The following is a 20,974-nucleotide window of genomic DNA, read 5'->3' as shown; positions in this document are numbered from 1 at the left end:
GAGTGTCGGACAGAAGTGTGATTCGTGGCGCTTTAAAAAGAGATTCCTCAGTCATGTGAAAGTACTTCTCTACCCTTTGCTCGCTTGGCGATTGCTTTTTTGTTGGGTGGTGGTTGGTAATTGCCTACTTGGCCTGAGCTCACTTTAGCATGCTGCCTACAGTCAAGGGCTCTACTGATGAGGACGTTGAATTTACCGGTCACAACTTGTTTTTTATTTTTATTTAAAAAAAAAACGTATTCAAAGTTCAAACACAACCTTTCCAGTACTGCTTTGGGAGTTTGGGTTCGTTAATCCTACATGGCTTTGAACGGTACCTGATACAGCCGGTAGATGCTGTTTACCAACCCGGTCACCATAGTTGAAAAAATATTTTTTTTTTCTAAAAATATAAGACAACTACTCAAATTTTTTGGTTTTCCACAGTATCCTCCAACCCGACAGGTCAAGGACTAATCCGTCGCGGTACTTAGCTCCATTTAAGGATTTGCCGCTGGCCAATGGGTTGCTGCATGCACAAGGCGGGATTCGAACCCCCTACTCAAATGAAGATGGCAAAAAACATCTTTTTATAAAGATGTTTTGTTTAAAAGTGTGACTTATTTATTTAGACACACTTTAAATAAAGACAACACTTTTATAAATATCAAAATCTAACCATACAATCTATCATCCAAAAATAAAAAAGAAATATTTTCATATAAAGATAATTATAAAATTTTCATTGTAATATCCACCAAAATATAAATGTTATATCAATAAATATATTTTAGAGTTGTATACATTTATATTTTAAAGAGTAAATATTTTCTAAACTGATAAGAAACTCTCAAACACACTAAAATAATAAATCGATCTCCAATTATCATAAATGTTAGCCAAATTAGTTGTTGAAAACAATTAATGTATAGGTTCTTCCGAAACAAACAAAACAATATTATTTAACTAATGGTCTCAAATTCTTTCCCTCTTCATATTTTATTTTATCCCAAGCCAGCAACTGAAAAACAGTGGATATTGATACTACTGTCGCAAATCCATAACATCGAAGGATGGCGATGATAAAGAGGGATCACTTGAACCCTAGTTTCCATCAAGCAGAAGCAAGATGGACCATTTTGAGGGAAGCGGGTTGTATCCCTGATGGCTATGAATAGTGCAAAGTACTCTTGTGTCTTTCTGCCAACCTGCGAGTTTAGGCTTTTTCATTGAAAGAGGAAAGATAAAGGAACTAATTCTTTTTTCTTTCCTATTCAATTAATTACTAGGTATTTATCTCTTTTTTTTTTTATTTCGACCATCTCATTGATGTCATTTTTTTCTGTTTTTTTTTTTCTATTCTCTTATCCATTTATTGAGTAAAATATCGGTTCGTGCATCTAGACCCAAAATACAAGTTTTGATTAGTTATTAAAATGTTAAAACAATTTGAATTATCACTTGATTGGACGAAATTCTTGAATCTAACGCAAAACTTATTATAAAAGAATGGTTCTTCATTGCATAGTTATTAAGACCGAATTGAACTAGTCAGTTTGATCGAAAAATCGATAAACCAAGTCTCTAACCAATCTGATCCAATTTTAAGATCGTTCAAAGTTAAAAATCAATAAGAATTTGTCAAATCTGATAAAAAATTAATAAAAAATCGGTCCAACCAAACCATTCATATAAAAATTTTAAAATTGGTGAAAATGTGATTTAAATTCAGCTCCTCCTTATTACTACATGCTCCCTTTTTTATATTCCTAAACCTTGGATGAATCGAAGGAGTCGGAGATGGGGTTGGTGTCTTCTCAAGCTGAGTCAACCCTAGTGAGAAGCTGAGTTTTCCCAGACTCGGAGTATGGTGACATGGCTTCTTTGGTATCACTGTTTGAAGGGGCTCTATGCTTATGGGCCTTGTATTTCGTCCTTGTTCAACGGTTGCCAACATTTCTTCGAATTTTGGACACTGCATTATGGAAACGCCAAATTGACTGCAACGAATGGAAACTATCGTTAGATAAAACAATCGGCGATGCTTGGTACGCCAAATGATCAATCCATGGATAAAAGAGACTGAGACCATAAAGTAAACAATACATAACTTGCCTGTCAAAGTTGTACTCGGTAAGCTGGACAAGTGTCGAGGATGGGGTACATGGAGCTTTTTTTTGTGGCCAGGGTGATCTTCGTGAGCCCCTTCATGTTCGACATTGTCCTTGGTCTCCGCTGCGCAGTCATCATTTGGCAAACCCTTTTGTTGGAATAGTCGGTTCCTCCATTTGGCAAGTGGCTCGTTCTCTTTATCATCAGAGTCGGGGACGATCAAAGGGGTACCCTTGCTTTGCGGAACAGTTTTTGCAAGACGTGTTGTCTTTTTGCCTCGGCAGGATCGGCTTCTGTGAATGGATAACTTTCTCCTCGTACCAGGCCTGCATTTCTGTGGTGTACACATTGTACACGACAATGAAAATAATCAAACCAGCACACTAGGAAAAAAATTATAAAACAGTTTATCATGCTGGAAAGGAATAAGATGTATAACTACGGGCAGTCGCGGCTATAGTCCTAAAATGGTCATTTGCATAAAAAGTTCTCAAACCAGTCGCATACATATTAAAATGAACATCCAGCTTAATACTACGAGTATTTTTAATGAATGGAAATAATCTTTTGCTCATCTATATCTCCTTGCAGAAGTTTAGTCCTGCTCCGGGTAGACGGCACTTGTTTTGCGTTCTTGCGGGACCGTTCATTTCCTTCTTGCCAAGGTGTTGGAATAATCCAAGAAATAACAGTTACATGAATATCACACCACGTTGCCAACCCCACGAGGAAGATTGAAATAACAAAGTATCAATCCTTAATAAAGCAATCATAACATATCTTTCACCAACTCAAGTAGGAAAAAAAAACTATATAACAGTTTATCTTGCTTGAGAGGAATAAAATGTATAACTACAAAAGTTGCGGATATAGTCCCAATATAGCTGTTTGCATAATAAGTACACAAATCAGTCGCATACATACTAAAATGAAAATCCAGCATAATACTACGAGTAGTTTTAATGAACGGAGATCACCTTTTGCGCATCTATATCTCTTTGCGGAAGTTCATTCCTGCTCCGAGTAGATGGAGCTTGTTCTGAGTCCTTGCGGGGCCATTAATTTCCATCGCTAGCCTTGCCAAAATACTGGAATGACCCAAGAAATAACAACCACATTAACGTCACACCATGTTGCCAACCCCACAAGGAAGAATGAAATAACAAATTATTAACCATAAGTAAAGTAATTATACCTTATCTTTCACCAATGCAAGTAGGTCTATACCTTGGGCGGTGTCACGATTCTCTGCGCCCGCTTTCCATTTTGTTCTGCGGAAACTGATTGCTCACGTCTATGCCTTGCTTGGTCGTTATCTTATTTGCTAGTTGATGCTTCCTTTTGTTTTTTTTACCTTTTTTAGACTTGTCCACAATGCATCCCTATGTGTTCAATGTGGGACAAAGATAGCAAAAATCAACTTAAACCATTGATACCATTTGTATTCAACTTAAGTCTAAACATGAAAGCATTACGGATTGTACTTGAGAGATAACATGGATGGCCTTCTTATCAAGTTCATTAGCGGTCCATTCAGCAACCCATGACTCACGTGCTTGATATGCATCTATCGGACCATGCTTTAACCACTGAAAGTACAGAACCTGGATACGAGAAATTCACATGTTATGAGTTATAACATAAGTCGTACATGCAGGACAAAATTATGGAAACTATTTGCGATACCAGCTAGACGAACATGTGTCCGCCGCATGTTTTATGGTTCTTGGTTTGGAATTTTGTGATTGCATCTTGCAACCACCTCAATATCTTATATGGGCGGTGGAATCTTTTAGGGTTAGAGACATCCAAAATCGGGGGGATGTGCCATGTGGAGATAGTATGTTGGCTTGTTGGGTAAAGAAACATCTTTAACATCACTAGGATGAAGTGTCGTCTAAAAGTCATCTGTTGTTCTTTGGTATCCATTGGACAGCCATAGACGAAGTTTCGCAGTTGTGTTGTTGTTTTCTTTTGGAATTGCCTCTTAAGTGCAACATGGAAAGCATTTTCCTTGTTCAGTTCCGGGATGCCGTCCCCTACATTAATGAAACATTGTACAATAATCAATAAATTTTTGCATACGCAAACCGAAAAAACATGCAAAATAACTCTCACATCATACATGACTACTATTGACCTCTAGAAGGTATGCCTAACACCTTGCCGATCAACTCAACAGTAACGCGGATGTCCCCTGCATCCACCCTTAGAGTGTTTGAATCCACATCATAGGCCCTTAAAAGATGAAGCACGATGCTCTGCTTCACATGCCATGCCAGTATGGTACCGGCCTCAAGAAATCAAATCCAATAGCTTCAATCTCAGCCAACTTTGCATTCTCGCTATGTTGTTCCGAATGGAAAAACATGTTGCTGATGTAACAAGGTGAGCATCGCGTCTCAACTAGTTTATGTCCAACAAAAATTAAAAAATACACATTAGAACAAATAACAAAGATGTTTGTTTCATGCCGTAAACAGTGTGATATCTTTTTATCCATCTAATTTTTCGTATAGACTAAAGAATTCTGGACGGTTGGAGCGCCGTTAATAGCTAATTACGCAATTGGTCCTCAGCAATCCAATGCAAGATTCTGTTCAATTTATAACCAAGTAAAAAAATTATACTAACATGACAAATAAAACAATTAAAACATTCCAACTGCTACTTTTGACCCAATCCAAATTTCCGAGAAAAAAAACAATCAATAAACACCTCACGCACATACACTAAACACTGATCACCAGTTCAATAATGCAAGTTTGAATATGTTTCAAGACATAAAAAACTAAACTAAATCAAGGCACAAAACAAGAACAACATCGATTAACACAACAGTCACACCAAAGGACTTAAAAAAACAATTAATAGACTAAATGGAGGACCACAGCCACAACATGTTGAAATCATCAACATTAAGATCTTCGTAGAGCACTACTATATACCAACAAAATGTAGTCAAATGCAACACCTGACAACTATAACAAAAAATACAATCCAACAATAGTTCAACATTCTTGTTTGTAATGAGAAAAAAAAATGGTTTTTCATCCCACAATAAGACCCATGAAGAGAAAGGATTCCTTCAGCAAGAATTTAAGGGGTCTCAGAGACTGACTCAACCGATTATAAATACAACAATCAACAAGGTCATTTAGATTCACACAACGCAACAACATAGCAGCCCTAAAAAAGCAATGTTTATAGCGAAAAATAACCATCCGAATAGATATTAAAGTAACCATATGTTTCAGTTAAAATCAGGACTGAATATCTAATACCAGAACCCGATTTGAGCATCATATATACATTTGCTTACTTAAAAAAAATCTCCATCAAACATCACCTAATTCAAATAATGTGTCAATATACTAAAATCAAAATTTAAGTCACCATGATGTAAATCAACCATCCAAATGTTTGTTAAAGTAACCATCTGATTCGTACTTTATCTGATCATGTGTACATCGAATTATCAACAAAGACAAAAGAAATCATACATATAAAATCAAGGCAACAAGGTTATATTGAATTATGATCAAAGGAAAAAAGAAAACTTATTTATAATTGATTGACTTATGCAATATGTAGCGTGACTTGATGAGTATAAATACATTTACTATACCTCAGGGAATCTTTAATAAGACTTAGATACTGTGCTTAGTTGCTTAAGCAGAAAAAAAGAAATGCGTCCAAAAAAAATTAGTCAAGCAAGCTAAAGATCAACAATGGAAATCAACTATCCGAGAACATGCTAAAGTAACCATCTAATTAGTGTCAACTAAAGAACAACATTGGTCAACTATTTTACGTCACATTATATGCATAGGTCCACACAGCGAGAAAAAACTACTATGCTATTTAAACCGAACTTTTGCGACTCTTTCCGCGCTAACATTAAATCAATTGCAACCATCGACACCAACAGCTTATTCTACACGTTTTAATATACTGAAATTGCAACAATGGAGTTCTTCACTATGAACAGTCAAACATCTCAACAAGATAAACTGTATCTACGATTAGCAGCAACAGAAACAACAATTATGAAAATAAAAAATTAACCACTAACCGTAGATCATCGACGACGCTAGGTGTTAGAGAGCCTTAACACCAATGAGACCGTGACCCATCCAACGGTCACACTCTCAACTAGCTGCGCAGGAGGCAGGACCCAGACTGCAAGCGGTCACAAAGGCAGGCACACCGTGCACGTTACTAGCGCTGAGACAAGCTGGCGACAGAAGATGAGCGTGCGCAATGGTTGAGCGGTGCAGGATCGGGGCCGACCGACGCAGCTGCTGCTAGCTAGGGAAGACGTGCGCGAAGGAGGTTGGGCGCTGCAGTTCTGATTGACGCTGATGGAAGTTCCAGGTCACGTGACGCCGCAGCGGTGGGATGTTCAACAACGACCATGCAGGATTTTAGGGGTAGGGTTACCGTCGATGCAAAAAAAAAAGAAGAGAAAAAAAATTTGAATTAGGGATTATGTGGTGGTAGTTAACACAAAACTGAACAGCACTTTTGAAATTAGGATAAATATGAGTAATTTTTATTTTTAATTTATATTAAACTAAATAAATAGTCCATTGTATATATTGTATAAATACCCCATTGATTCCCTAATAGAGTTCTTAACTTTATATCTATGAACACTCATGTTTTGGAATTATTATAAAAAAGATTCCACTATTGTTTTGGAACAAAAACACATCAAATGGAATCTCTATCCAACTTTTTAGTTGGTAACAATAACATATACTTTTCTCTACAAATTTGTATCACGTGAAGAAATTCTCTACAAATTTTTGCATAAGTTCTTTATAGAACACATGAAAAAATAACACATTTCAATTTTAATATTAGACTAATAATTGTATTTTTTAGTGTCATTGAGACTTAATATATTTCACTATGATATGTCAGATATCAACAATTCAAATATAAATTTGATTTTCAGATTTATAGTTTTGAATTTTTTTTATCAATTTTATAACCTTTTTAATATGAAAGTCAAATTTTATAATTAAAATTGAAAAAAAAATATTTACAATAAAAAAAATACATCACCTTGCCATCCCAGTGTATTACACAGTTACTCCATCTTTTAAAAAATCAGCCGAAGAAGTTATACAATATATTCCAAATTTTTTTTTTAACTGAAGATACAAAAACTCAAACCTGCAACTTTTTAGGTGAGTATGAGAAGACTATGCTATTTGAGTTATAATTCATTGGCTTCTACAAATCTTATTTGAATAAAGAAGAAAAAGTACATTTAATTTGATGTTTAAAATTGAAAGGTGGACATACAAACAGCATTATATTTCTCCGGTTGAAAAGCTAAGGTATGCTGCAAACTCTCACACTCAGAATTTACAAAGTTTGACCTGCAAATTAAATCATTGTCATTACACTACAAGGGATACGGAGGATGCCTGCGGCAAACTACCTGCGGAATCCCCAAATGCAGCAATTTATGGAGGATAGCTGCGGTCCAAGCGTAAATCAACCTACCGACGGCAAATCTCTCTAATTTTGTGTCGAATTAAGAATGGCCGCCGCTAACCCCTTTCCAGCTGCCGATGATTTTACCCCAAATAGAGTACCCACAATCGATAATTCGAGGAACCCGCCAAAAGAAGAGTGCAGAGCGCGCGTTTCAGGTCCATCAGCCCCTTCTGCGACGAATCCTTGCCGCCATTCCTCTCCGGTCCCAGTAACAGCTGCATCGCGCTTCCCGTCGCCGAAGGGTCCCTTGCCTATCAGTTTCGTCGATTTGCCTTCAGGTATCGTCAAAACCCCTCTTCGATTGCAAGCTTCCTGCTTGTTCTTCGTTTGATAGCTCTTTCCAAATTTATGGTTGTTCGTTTGTTAGCACTAATTAAAGCTTATAATTTATATCATAATTTCTTTGCTCAATGTTAAATGGTGCATAAAGATTTCCCTTTCAATGATGTAATTTTTCACCGCCTAATTGTTATTAGGCACCGAGAGTATGATACTGGGTCTTTTCCATATGTTCTATATTCTGTCATATAATTATATAATCAATCTGTTATAAATCATTTGAATATAGGAAGGCTTATTGCATAAAAATCCATTTGATTTGTTTGAAATCATTCATTTGTTAGTTCAGGACTTTTATTAGATAGGGCACTCGTTCATGACACCATGTTACTCCATATTCATTTGAACATGTTTTTCCATGTTCAGAACTTTTTAATTGGTTACCTTCTAAAGTAATTCTTCTATCTCTTCTTATGAATTGATGCATAAAAGCTATATAGATTATTGTTTTCTTCGAATTTTTTGGTTAAACCATACAATGCTAATAAATTTGAAAAGATATCACAGCTTTCAGTGTTTTTAGGCTATGTCCCAAGTTATTCAAGTAACCATATTATTTTTAGACCTGTCTATCATATAAAATGTAATTACATAACATACCACAGTGATATTAATCTAAAGATAGAGAGTGAGAAGACATGTTTTCCGGAGAATGATGATGAGCTATACTAAACGTTTTAACCAAAATTAAAATTTTAAATTATAATTTGGTAGGCAAACAGTTCTCCACCTATATATGGTAACAGGATTTGGATTTAAAGACAAGACATCATTTTTTGGATTTAAATCTAATCAATTAGTTGTTTATCTGCACAGCAAGGTACTATTGTCATTCCATTCAACAACCAATTAAACTTTGGCTGTGATTCCCTGCATGCAAAAACCTCATAGAACATATTTTTATTGTTTACCAAATCTTAAGCATTTGTTATGTCTGGTTTCAATAATACTAGGATTTTGAGTGAGTTGTTTGTCTGTGGTTGAAATTTCAAGTGTCTTCAACTCACTCCTCTGCTGCCGTTTGGAGGCATTCTCCTCCTCCTCCTCCAAGAGAGCTTCATCTTCATCTTCGTCATATGGAGGAAGATCAATACCATCAGTATATTGGAGCAGCTTTTGCTTTGGTTTTAATGGAAGAGGGCTTTTTGGGTTTATCAGGCTTTTCATCCATGCTGGCCAGCATGGCAGAAATGGAAACTTTTTCCTTCTTAGGGACATCTTTGCTACTAGCCTTAGTCTTTGCTGATGGACCTGCATCTTTTGCCTTTTTTCTAACCATTGTTGAAACTTAGCAACACAATCTAAAACCACATTGATTTAGTCGTCTAATCACATCTACAGTTTTGCTATGTTCTTTTCTCATAAAATAAATATTTCACCTATCCTAGAACACTAGATAACTCAAATGCTACAAATGTATCTAAGACATGTAATTGAGTTAATCAATGCTAAATAAAAAATGTGAACATAGGAAGGTCACACAATGCATACTTCAAGTAGGATAGAATACAAATGATACATTCAGCTTTTTAATAAAAGACCAAATATTATTAACGATAACGGAACAGTAATTGAGTTGTTTGTTTGTCTGCTTTGTGAGTGAGAGTTTCTCCTTTGCATTTAGTACACTACATGCGCAAATACTTTATGTACTCTAGGAATGTTTCAAGGTTGCAATGGCCTCCACCCTTAACCCATAAGGGGTCATATTTTTCCGTTCCCACAACCTTTTTCCATGAGACCAATCAACAATATCGTCATTCGTTCCCTGCACATAAACCGTTACCGCACAAAAAAGGAATAGTCGAACTAGGTGTTGATTTATTTCGTTAAGATAGGAATGCTAGTTGTATTTTTTGTAGTGCGTTTCTTATATGATGGCTTTGTGACTATCATGCAGCTTGGCTAACGAAACTGCGGTCGATTTGCAGAGCTGCTTCGTCGATTTCCCTTAAGGTATGTACCAAAACTCCTCTTCGACTTCAAGGTTCATCCTTGTTCTTGGTTTGATATCTCTTTCTACCATATGCTTTTTTCTCCTTTTAATTTTTTAAAATTTAGTATCTGAACAGGACAAAACACACTTTTTAGAAATCTATCCCAATGATTAAAGTTCAACACATGTAAAAGAAGTTGCAAACTGAACATAAAAGCTCTAGTGCAGTTATTAAATATATGAGAATGATATAAATAAAGATTGAAGAACCTTATTTTACATGGTTTGGTTTTCACAACTTTTTGCTGCCTGAATTATCTTTCTTAACAGTTCTCCGTGCTTAAATGACAAGAGGAATTAAATTGAACATATCTAATACAATTATTCTTTCTCTTGCCATAATTGCTTCTTTTTATATTTTTTAATGGGGAAGGATTAATGGGTTAATTTTGCTGTGTTTATAAATCATGCCTTGAGCCTTGAAAAAGCTTAAAGTTGAAATTTGAGACTGTTATATGAGTTTTACGGCAAAGCAAGTCCTAATTTTAGAATTTTTTCCCATTGTAGTTTGTTGCTGTACTTTGCCTCAGAGTAGTACAATTGGAAATTGGGTCTGGGTATCGAAAACTAAATCCCTCTCTTAATAAAACTGATACCCTTGAATAGTTCAGTGATACTTGTCACCCGATTTGTCTTCTCTAAAATTTAATGATTTAGGAGTGATTATTCCTTATATTTATAAAATAGAACAGAATTACTTATAGTCTTGAATTAGTTGGGATAGTACAGAATTCAGAGAATTAACCCGGTCAATAAAAAAAAAAGAAAGAAGAAAATTGATGAATTGAGAAAAAATGAAAGGCACAGCCAATGATTATTGCTTTGCTTGTTAAGTGAGCAGCTATATCCATGGCTACTTTGTGATGGAAATACATTAAAAGTTTCATCATTTAATATAAAAGAATAATTTAAAAGAATAGTAAAGTCTAACTCAGATTTCAACCTAAAAAAAGACACACTTTTTAGAAATCTATCCCAATGATTAAAGTTCAACACATGTAAAAGAAGTTGCAAACTGAACATAAAAGCTCTAGTCCAGTTATTAAATATATGAGAATGATATAAATAAAGATTGAAGAACTTTATTTTACATGGTTTGGTTTTCACAACTTTTTGCTGCCTGAATTATCTTTCTTAAAAGTTCTCCGTGCTTAAATGACAAGAGGAATTAAATTGAACATATCTAATACAATTATTCTTTCTCTTGCCATAATTGCTTCTTTTTATATTTTTTAATGGGGAAGGATTAATGGGTTAATTTTGCTGTGTTTATAAATCATGCCTTGAGACTTGAAAAAGCTTAAAGTTGAAATTTGAGACTGTTATATGAGTTTTACGGCAAAGCAAGTCCTAATTTTAGAATTTTTTCCCATTGTAGTTTGTTGCTGTACTTTGCCTCAGAGAAGTACAATTGGAAATTGGGTCTGGGTATCGAAAACTAAATCCCTCTCTTAATAAAACTGATACCCTTGAATAGTTCAGTGATACTTGTCACCCGATTTGTCTTCTCTAAAATTTAATGATTTAGGAGTGATTATTCCTTATATTTATAAAATAGAACAGAATTACTTATAGTCTTGAATTAGTTGGGATAGTACAGAATTCAGAGAATTAACCCGGTCAATAAAAAAAAATAAAGAAGAAAGTTGATGAATTGAGAAAAAATGAAAGGCACAGCCAATGATTATTGCTTTGCTTGTTAAGTGAGCAGCTATATCCATGACTACTTTGTGATGGAAATACATTAACAGTTTCATCATTTAATATAAAAGAATAATTTAAAAGAATAGTCAAGTCTAACTCAAATTTCAACCTAAAAAAAGATGGAAATATAGAACACGGGACTTGTATGGAGGTGATGTCAGTGATTCATGTCAATCACCAACTCCCCCAAAATATATTCCTGGCAATTAGGCGTTAGTGTTGGTGTACTTATATTTTCTTGGCTGGTGACTATTCTTATCCAAAAAACCTTCTAATGCTGTTAATAAGTTATGCAACCTGATTTATGGTTGGCTACTTTTTTGAGATTTTCATTTTCATTATTTAGCCTTCATTGGCCACCGTACATTTAATCAAGGTTACTGATTCAATTTGATCTCAGACTTCAACTATATTCAAGTATGATTTATAATTTACCTCCTTTGTCATTATGATTTTAAACTCTAACTTCTATTCGTCTTTCCTTTTTTAATTTTTTTAGGAAGCATATCTTCTCCAGTTCATTCTTTGGCATTGGACCCATAGTTTCTTTCTTCCGTAATTTTTTTAAAAGTGCAGAATTTTACCATGAGTAAGCTCCTTCCTAACACCATTCGCATGCTATCTGTTATCCTTGATGCAAAAAAATTTATTACTATCCCCTTACAAAATCGTGATAAATTTAAGATTTTTCTTTCAACCCTTTGCCCAAATTTTTGGTAAAAGATTTTCTATCTGTATTGCGTCGTTAAATATTTATTCATCTGATTACATGATTTCATTAAAGTAGACATAGATAAGAGTTGGATATCAAAACCAAGAGGTAGTGACGAATACAGGGCCGGCTTGAACACTTTTTTGGACTTCGCTTTTGCCAATGCATCGTCCGATGGGATGATACATTGTCCATGTCCTTCGTGTGGGTTTCGGCTTTTCCAAACTAGAGAAGATGCCTACGATCATCTGCTGCTGAAACCTTTTCCTACCAATTATACCTTCTGGTTGCATCACGGTGAGAGACGCGTTGGAGAGTGCTCAAGTGAGAGAGACGAAGGTCAACCATCTAGCATCCGCCGAGATCCAATGCGCGACATGGTTACTGATGCATTCAACTTTCACGGTTTCATTGAAGATGAAGAAGAGTCAGGCAACGACCATAATGGGGGGGTGCCGAAGAGTTACCGTATTCGTACAACGAACCTAGTCACGATAGCCGTGATTTTGATGAGCTACTTGAAGATGGCGAGCAGGAATTGTATCCGGGATGCTCGAAATTCTCGAAGCTGGGGTTCTTGGTGAGGCTATACCATATAAAGTGCATGTGCGGAGTGAGCGACAAGGCCTTTGGACTGATACTAGAACTACTGGGGGAAGCATTTGAGCATGCAAAGATTCCGGCTTCACTGCATGATGCCAAGAGGATCATAAGAAAGCTCGGCATTGCGTACAGGAAGATAGATGCATGCCCGAATGACTGCATGCTATATCAGGGCAGCGATCAAGAACTGTCTAGGTGCAAGCAGTGTGGGACCTCGAGATGGAAGCAGAAGACTAGGAGGAATTCGATTATCAAGATCAACGTGGTTGTTAAGAAGAGTGGTAAGCCCCAGTCGGCGAAGGTTCTTCGTTACTTTCCCCTTGTTCCACGACTGCAGCGGATGTTCATGTCCAGTAAGACATCCGCTGAAATGTTGTGGCACAAGGAAGGTCCTAACTCAGATGGTTTTTTGAGGCATCCTAGGGACGGTGAGGCATGGAAGGCATTTGACAGAAGATTTACCGACTTCAGTAGCGATCCGCGCAGTGTCCGCTTAGCCTTAGCTAGCGACGGCTTTAATCCCTTCGGAAATCTAAGCTCAAGGTACTCTATCTGGCCCGTGATTCTTATCCCGTACAACCTACCTCCGTGGATTTGTATGAAACCCACCTCTTTCCTGCTCTCTATGATTATTCCCGGTCCCAAGATGCCTGGGAATGATATAGATGTATACCTACAGCCCTTGATAGATGAGTTGAAGCAGTTGTGGGATGGTGTTGAGACCTACGACGCTAACGAGAAAAAAACATTCAAGATGTATGCTGCATTGATGTGGACAATTAGCGATTTTCCTGGACTGGGAAACTTATCTGGGTGGAATACGTACGGTGGGAGAGCTTGTCCTACGTGCAACTTGGATGCTGAGACTAACCGGCTCACATTCAGTCAGAAATGGTGTTTCATGGGTCATTGGCGCTTTCTGAGTCAAGGCCACAGATATCGGCAGGACCGATTTAGATTTGATGGCAAGGTAGAGGACCGAGGTCCCCCCGTTAAACTGTCTGGTGAAGATATTATGAGACAGTTGGAGAATGTGCACGTCATTCTTGGGAAGGTGCAAACGACTGCAGGTAAAAGAGCACGCGGACAACATGTTGCATTGCAAGACGAGTCTCTTTGGAAAAAGAAGAGTATATTATTTGAACTCCCATATTGGAAGTATAATTTATTGCGTCACAACCTGGACGTGATGCACATAGAGAAGAATGTCTGCGACAACATACTTTACACAATACTGAACGATAGCGATAAATCCAAGGATCATCTCAAAGCTCGAAAAGACCTCCAGCTGATGGGGATCAGGCGTGATCTCTGGCCACGGGAAGATGGAAAGTATCCCACTGCAATCTTCTCCATGTCGAATTCACAGAAGGACGTCTTTCTTAGAACTTTAAAGAATGTGGTCTTTCTAGATGGTCACACGAGCAACATTTCTCGGTGTGTTGACTTACATCAGCGTAAGCTATTCGGGTTGAAAAGTCATGATAATCACACTCTAATGCAACATCTTCTGCCAATTGCATCAAGGAATGTTTTGCCTGCCCCAGTGTTAGTTGTCCTGGCTGATCTCTCAACTTTCTTCAGACGACTATGCAGTAAATCTATAGACCCTCAACAACTTCCTCTCCTCCAGGAACATGTGGTCCTCACCCTTTGTCGCATGGAGGCAATTTTTCCACCGTCGTTCTTCACAGTCATGGTACACTTAACCGTGCATCTGGTCGAAGAGGTATTCCTGGGGGGGCCCGGTGTACTATAGGTGGATGTATCCAATTGAAAGGTAACTATGGTATTGATTTCACATTACTATTATTCCGATAGCTAACAAGCTAACACACATATCTTGCTCGTAAAGGTACCTATGTCGTCTCAAGCATTACGTGCGTAACCGGGCAGCACCGGAAGGATCAATTGCCGAGGGCTACATATCCGATGAGATTCTCACTTTCTGTTCAAGATACTTGGACAATGTTGAGAGCAGGATCAATCGACCAGTGCGTGTTGATGATCGACCGAGGGAAGATGGGCCTAATAACGTGACAAGCATGTTCCCTCTGATTGGCAAGGCGGTAGGGGCTGCGACTTCTTTCAATCTGTCACCAACCGAGAGATTTCAAGCACATCGTCACGTATTGGTCAATTGCACAGCTGTAGAAAATTTCTTAGAGTAAGTGCATTTAATTCAGGTTGGTTTATTTTGTACCCAAAGGCAATATTAGTGAAAAACTTTGATCTTGTATCCCCTTGGTATGCGTAGTGATTTTAGGGCCAGCAAAAAGAGACAGCTGCGAAGTATTGGAAGAAGAAACGAGGCTCACATTGATAAAGTTATCCACAGAGAATTCGCCCAATGGTTTAAGCATGAGGTGAATCTTTTATATGCCTTCTCCATTTCAAGTTTGGATAATACCTTGCTTTCTGTTTCTCAACTATGAACCCTTAAAATGTTCATTGTCAGATACCATTGGGAAGTGCTTTTCACTCTAGAGAATTACAGTGGCTCGCATGTGGCCCCAATATTCAAGCAAGGCGCTTTAAGGCATACAATGTAAATGGATTCAAGTTTAGAACCCTATCGAGAGAGGAAGGGATGAGAACCCAGAATAGCGGGGTTTGTGTCACCTCTGACACTAGAAGTTATGCAAGCGCTCGTGACAATAACGTTGCTGTTGGTGGCGTCTCGTATTATGGAAGATTGGTAGATATCATTGAGCTGAATTACAGTGGTCAATTTACCGTTCCCTTGTTTAAGTGCCTCTGGGCAGATACCACATCTGGGAGAGGCATAAAGCAAGATCTTTTGGGACACACCTGTGTCAACTTCAGAAATTCGATTCACACTGGTGATCGTGAAGATGATGAGCCGTACATTCTTGCATCCGAGGCTCGCCTTGTATACTATGTAGATGATGAAGTTGATAAGGACTGGAGTGTGGTAGTTCATGTGAAGCCGAGAGATTTGTTCGACATGGGTGAATACAATGAACCTTGTGAGGTCGAACTTTCTCTCCAACCAAGTTTGACTGATGTGTCACAATGTGATGTTGAAGGTCTTTCGTTGACAAAGGACGGCGACTTAGAAGATTCCTCCACTGATGTTTATGATAATGGAGAGGAGGCTGCTGATTTATAGATGTATCTAGCTAGCACTATAGGACATGAACATTGTTACTCTATGTATAGACTAGTTGATTGTTGGACACTTAGACCTTTATTTATTGGCAGATAGGAAAAATGATAGAAATTTATTATCTGGTATAATTAGCATGTTATTTAATATGGCTTTTTTATTTTTTATTTTTTTGTACATGGAGGTATGCCTTGATTGATTGTATACTTGGAGCTCTTTGGTTAACACTTTTTGTGTTGGGACTTAGCAAGGAAATTGGAAAAGAATGACCTCTTTGTCTGCGCCAGCAGCTTCTTTTTCATCCACTCGATGCAAGAGGCTTCTCCATTCTCTTCCCTTGATCATGCAACTGCATTCGCTCGAGATTTATGGTTCAACAAGTCGCCTATAAGATCATGGCTGGATGCATTCTCCGCACACAGGCACATCGGTGAAGCTATTAGTCGAGCGCCTAACGAACTTATTTCGGTACGATTTCACGTTGGCTGACCGTTCAATTTCTATTTTACTTCGTCAACTGGCAACAATAAGAAAAAGCCAATTATTGCTATGATTTTTGTCACTCTCAATTTTGTAGGAGCTGAATCAATTCGGAGCAAAGTACCGGAAGAAATTTGGCTTCGAATTCCTCACAACTACAAATAGGGGACATTCATATAAAATACTCGAGGAGGTGAAGGTAAAAACACAGTTTTCTACTTACTTAGCAGCACTAATTTTTGTGTATGAATACTTAATTCGGAATTACCTGAACATGCATTTTATTCAAACCTGCATGGATATCTATACCTCTGCACTGCATAGGCATTTACGATAAATTCATTGCTGTTCTATTCTTGAAAAGGTTGTTCTGTGTGAGTAAAGAAAAATACGTATGTGATTTAATAAGGTCAATAGGTGTCTCAATGTGAGTAAATTGTGTGTGGTTGTGTATTATTTTCTATATGACTAGGCTTGTATATACTAGTGTTTTGTGCTTGTTTAGACCTTTTTGCGTTAGTCTTTTTCCTTTTGTGGAACTCTACTATTATCGATTGAAAATACGACAAAACAAGTACTAGAATTGATGGTCTGTGCTGTGATGGTATTCTCCCCATGTCCTGTAGTATACTAAGTATTATAACTGAAGCAGAATATATATTCATTGATCAAAGGAATGCAAGAATTTTAATCAGATGATTTTTGGCTTCTAAATTATCATCATTATAAAACTATGATAATAAGAAGAGGATGATGATAAGGGTCTCTTTCAAGTTCCTCACAGATTTCTGGTCTAATGTGATTTCAGTGTGAAAATGACTTAGAATGTCACAAAGCTTGATTTGAAGGAACAGAACCCAACATGATAGACTTTTGTCTTTCCTTTGATGTTGGCTGTGGTTCTTCAAAAACAAAGGATACAAGAAGCAAGGATTACATTAGCAATTGTGATTCTAATTTCTTCAAATAAATGCAAGCCCTTCCAAATGGTGACAAACTATACATAATGCAAATATTTGACAATGACAAAACCAATCATTTCCTTTTTCTCAATAACTAGTTGAAGGGTCAACTGTACCTAAGTTAAATCTTTGCCAAGTGCATGTACTCAAAGCAGTAAATAATTGCCTTTTTATAACCACAAAAATTGGTATTAAACTATAGATAACAGATTTTGAGGGTTTAAACTTCACAGTTTAACTTTAACATACCAAATAAACTTTTAATGATATCCTATTTGAAATAAATTGATTACCCATTTTCCTTTTTACTTTATGTTTGGTTGGAGCTATGAATGCCATCATTCTTAGAAAATTTCACCTACTTTTACTCTTCAATCAAACAATGCCTTAATCAGGATAATAATTAGGTGAAATTGTTCAATGATTTTTTTCAGTCATCTAACTAACCCTTTAGAACTGAAATGATTGCTTCATGTATACTGTTTTTCTAGCTCTTGGTTTGTCCAACTATTCTGATCCTCATTCTTTTCTGTTTTAGGCCCGATGCGATAATAATCTCATAGTTGAACTCGATATTGCATCCCGGGAGAAATTCATTTTGATAGAAAGAGGACTTACTAAGCTATGGGAACGTAAGTCCAACAAGCACTCTAGAATGTAGAAGCTTGACCATGTACTTTATAAAATGTGTAACAGACTTCATTGTGTTTTGGTATGCCGTACCTTTCAGGACTATCTCAAGAGAAGATTCAAGAGGACACAGATGAGACAGGGGAGGTAGTTCAAGACTCGATGGAAGCAGAAGTCGGGCACAGCAACAGTTCCGACGAGGTTGTGTCGACCGGACCCACGGCTGCCATGATAAATTACGACCTCAATAAGACGCCAGAGGAGAATGAGAGCATTGGAGTTCATGTGTAGTCTGATTTATTGAGATGATATTTAGAGACTAATAGTTTTGGATTAGTGTGAATCTTTTTAATAGAGACTATTTGTTTTATTTATTATTGGACGAGGTGTTGAGTCTTATTGATATAATTCAACAAGGCCAACACATTCGATGTTCATGTGAATCACTAACTTAGTATAATTTTTTGATCATACAATTCAAAGCAGGGACCAACAATTAAACCCATATATAATTGGTATTTATACAATAATTTTGTTATATTAATATTGTTTGTCTTAATTAGTTTAGTGATTGATTTTTGGTAACAAATATATAACATAACCAAATAATTCTTCTTCCTCCCTTTGTAAAATATGAAGTCACATATAAAAAATGTTTTCAAACATACAATCACGTTGGATGGGATTAACAAATATTTTATTACGTTAAAAATATATACATAAATATATATATATTTTTTTGTGTTTATAAGATATTTTTGTTTTTTTACTATGCAAATAAAGTTAACTCTTAAATTAATCTGAATATTATTGTATAATTTTCAAACATTTCTCGCATTTTGCATAGTTTTTATAGACACTCAATTTGATTACTATACATATTAATAAGTTTCTCTGGAATTATTTCTTTTAAAGTAATCAATTAATTGATGAAATAGAACAAAGTAAAAATTTAACTGTTAAAGAAAATGTATAATTTTTCTTGTACGTGAAGTTTTCAAATGATCCTTAAAAATAATTAATGTTTTATGTTTTTAATTTAAAATAGGCTAATCCAAGCCACGTTGAACATATTGACGACACAGTGAACTTTATTTTAATTTATTTTAATCAACACAATCTGAATTATTAGTATTCTTTTAAAAGAGTCATGGCCCACATCTCTAACTAACTAATTAAATATTTATACCTCTTAGTGTTGGTCTTTTCGCACGTACACCCCCACTCTTTCATTCGCGAATCCTTATTTTCGCTGCACACGTCGTCTTGCTGTGGAAAGTCGTCGGCAGTCGAGTTCTCTTCTACACCATCGACATTCAATTTCTCTTTCGCCTCCTTCATCGTGCTCGTTTAGGTAACCAGTTTCACCCATCTTCATGTTGCTCCTTGTCTTCCGTCTCTTGATCCACTTTGTTGCATGCTCACTTATTCATTACAAATAAGAAAAAAAGATATAAAATATGAGCTATGATTTTTTGGATTATTTTCTGATTTCAAGAGGTTCCAATTACATAATTATAATATACGTACATATAACTTTTTTGAAAAAGAGATGAAAAAAAGAATTTTAAATGTCATTGATTATGGATCAATTGACAAGAAAGAAACAAATATTTATACACTTATATGTGTTGATAGAAATTTTTTAAATGATAAAGAGTACAGAGTACTTGTTCAATTACATTGTGTTTAATATTAATTAAATGTTTTAAATTCTTTTGATGGTCCAATTATGTTAATTATAGCGTGTTTAATAAAAATAAAATGTTTCATATTCTTTTGATGGTTCAATTATTTCGATTGTAAGTAGTATATAACTGCTTTTTTGCTTAACTCTTTTTTATGTGATTTCTGAACCTTAAAGAGTACTTACCGGAGCTTTTTTAACTAGTAGTCTTGATCATGTCATTAAAGTTATTTGTTCAACTCTCAGTTTTATTTAGGAACAAGAATTAATGTTTCAGAAAAAAAATTTATGGAATATTATTTTCAGCTTAAATATATATTTCTCACCAATGAAATATTTGCCAATAATTTGGTTAATTTTCAAACTTATAGTGTAATATCTGTTCAATTATATATGTGTACTCTTTGTGCGTGTATGTTACTTCTATTATCCAATTGCGTTAATTACATTACTTGTTAACATTATAATATAAGTCTATTTGTAATTAATGTTATCCTACATTTGTTTATGCAAGTTTTTTAGGATGCCAAGAAAAGCTAAGTACACGAAAGTTTCAAGGGTGGAGCCACCACGTCAGCAGCCACCAGTTGCACCTCCTGTGTCCTCACCATCCGATAACGATGACTGGCTCATCCCCCCGCCCCCTATTAACGGTGGTGTCGCAGCGGCTCCTCTCCAACCCTTTCGTCCGCCTCGGACCGAACCAAGACATGAGCCATGGACCACTAACGATGTGCAGGTGACGGAACCGTGCAATGAGGACATTGATCCGGAGGCGAACGAGGTATATTCTTTTGAAGAACACATTGATGGGATGCTTGCTGCTTCTGATGCTGAAAAGCGCAAAGGACGAAAGACTACTGAGTTTTGGAATGTTGAACTCATTGGTAACAAGTGTTAAATCATACTACTTTTTAATTGATTAGCTAATGATATTGTTATGTTTCTCACATGTTGTGCACATTGTAGACATGAATTTGATTTTTTTCCATTTATAGATTCTAATGGAATAGTCAAGCAAGCTAAAATGAGTGTGAGGGAGGCTATGGAGCGGTCTCTCAATGGAAGCAAGGTCATACTCAGGTTCAACGACGAGCTGCAAGCAGTTGGTGATGGAGCTGGGATG

At 36.3% G+C, this 20,974-nt stretch overlaps 2 protein-coding genes across 2 annotated transcripts; both read left to right on the top strand.

Annotated features, from left to right (window-relative positions):
* The first annotated feature begins 12,960 nt into the window (after positions 1 to 12,960).
* Positions 12,961 to 16,092, top strand: LOC130967309 (uncharacterized). The gene is made up of 4 exons (XM_057892126.1): positions 12,961 to 14,688; positions 14,834 to 15,126; positions 15,217 to 15,325; positions 15,418 to 16,092. Exons 1-4 carry the CDS (start codon positions 12,961 to 12,963, stop codon positions 16,090 to 16,092), a joined length of 2,805 nt encoding a protein of 934 aa, XP_057748109.1.
* A 306-nt stretch (positions 16,093 to 16,398) lies between these two features.
* Positions 16,399 to 18,452, top strand: LOC130967308 (uric acid degradation bifunctional protein TTL-like). Its single transcript, XM_057892125.1, has 4 exons — positions 16,399 to 16,557; positions 16,667 to 16,768; positions 18,070 to 18,163; positions 18,262 to 18,452. Exons 1-4 carry the CDS (start codon positions 16,399 to 16,401, stop codon positions 18,450 to 18,452), a joined length of 546 nt encoding a protein of 181 aa, XP_057748108.1.
* The last annotated feature ends 2,522 nt before the right edge of the window (positions 18,453 to 20,974 follow it).

The sequence above is a fragment of the Arachis stenosperma genome, chromosome 3 (assembly GCF_014773155.1).
Source record: "Arachis stenosperma cultivar V10309 chromosome 3, arast.V10309.gnm1.PFL2, whole genome shotgun sequence".
Lineage (NCBI taxonomy): Eukaryota > Viridiplantae > Streptophyta > Magnoliopsida > Fabales > Fabaceae > Arachis > Arachis stenosperma.
Note: the sequence above shows the minus strand (reverse complement) of the source record. Positions and strands in the feature narration are given on the sequence as shown.

What these genes read in the sequence shown, in the direction of transcription:
- LOC130967309 (XM_057892126.1), top strand. Translation starts at nt 12,961, where the DNA reads ATGTGCGGAGTGAGCGACAAGGCCTTTGGACTGATACTAGAACTACTG. An exon ending in CCGTGCATCTGGTCGAAGAG is followed by an intron (nt 14,689 to 14,833) that starts GTATTCCTGGGG and finishes TGTCGTCTCAAG; the next exon opens with CATTACGTGCGTAACCGGGC. An exon ending in CCCAATGGTTTAAGCATGAG is followed by an intron (nt 15,326 to 15,417) that starts GTGAATCTTTTA and finishes GTTCATTGTCAG; the next exon opens with ATACCATTGGGAAGTGCTTT.
- LOC130967308 (XM_057892125.1), top strand. Translation starts at nt 16,399, where the DNA reads ATGCAAGAGGCTTCTCCATTCTCTTCCCTTGATCATGCAACTGCATTC. An exon ending in AAATACTCGAGGAGGTGAAG is followed by an intron (nt 16,769 to 18,069) that starts GTAAAAACACAG and finishes TTTCTGTTTTAG; the next exon opens with GCCCGATGCGATAATAATCT. An exon ending in ACTTACTAAGCTATGGGAAC is followed by an intron (nt 18,164 to 18,261) that starts GTAAGTCCAACA and finishes CGTACCTTTCAG; the next exon opens with GACTATCTCAAGAGAAGATT.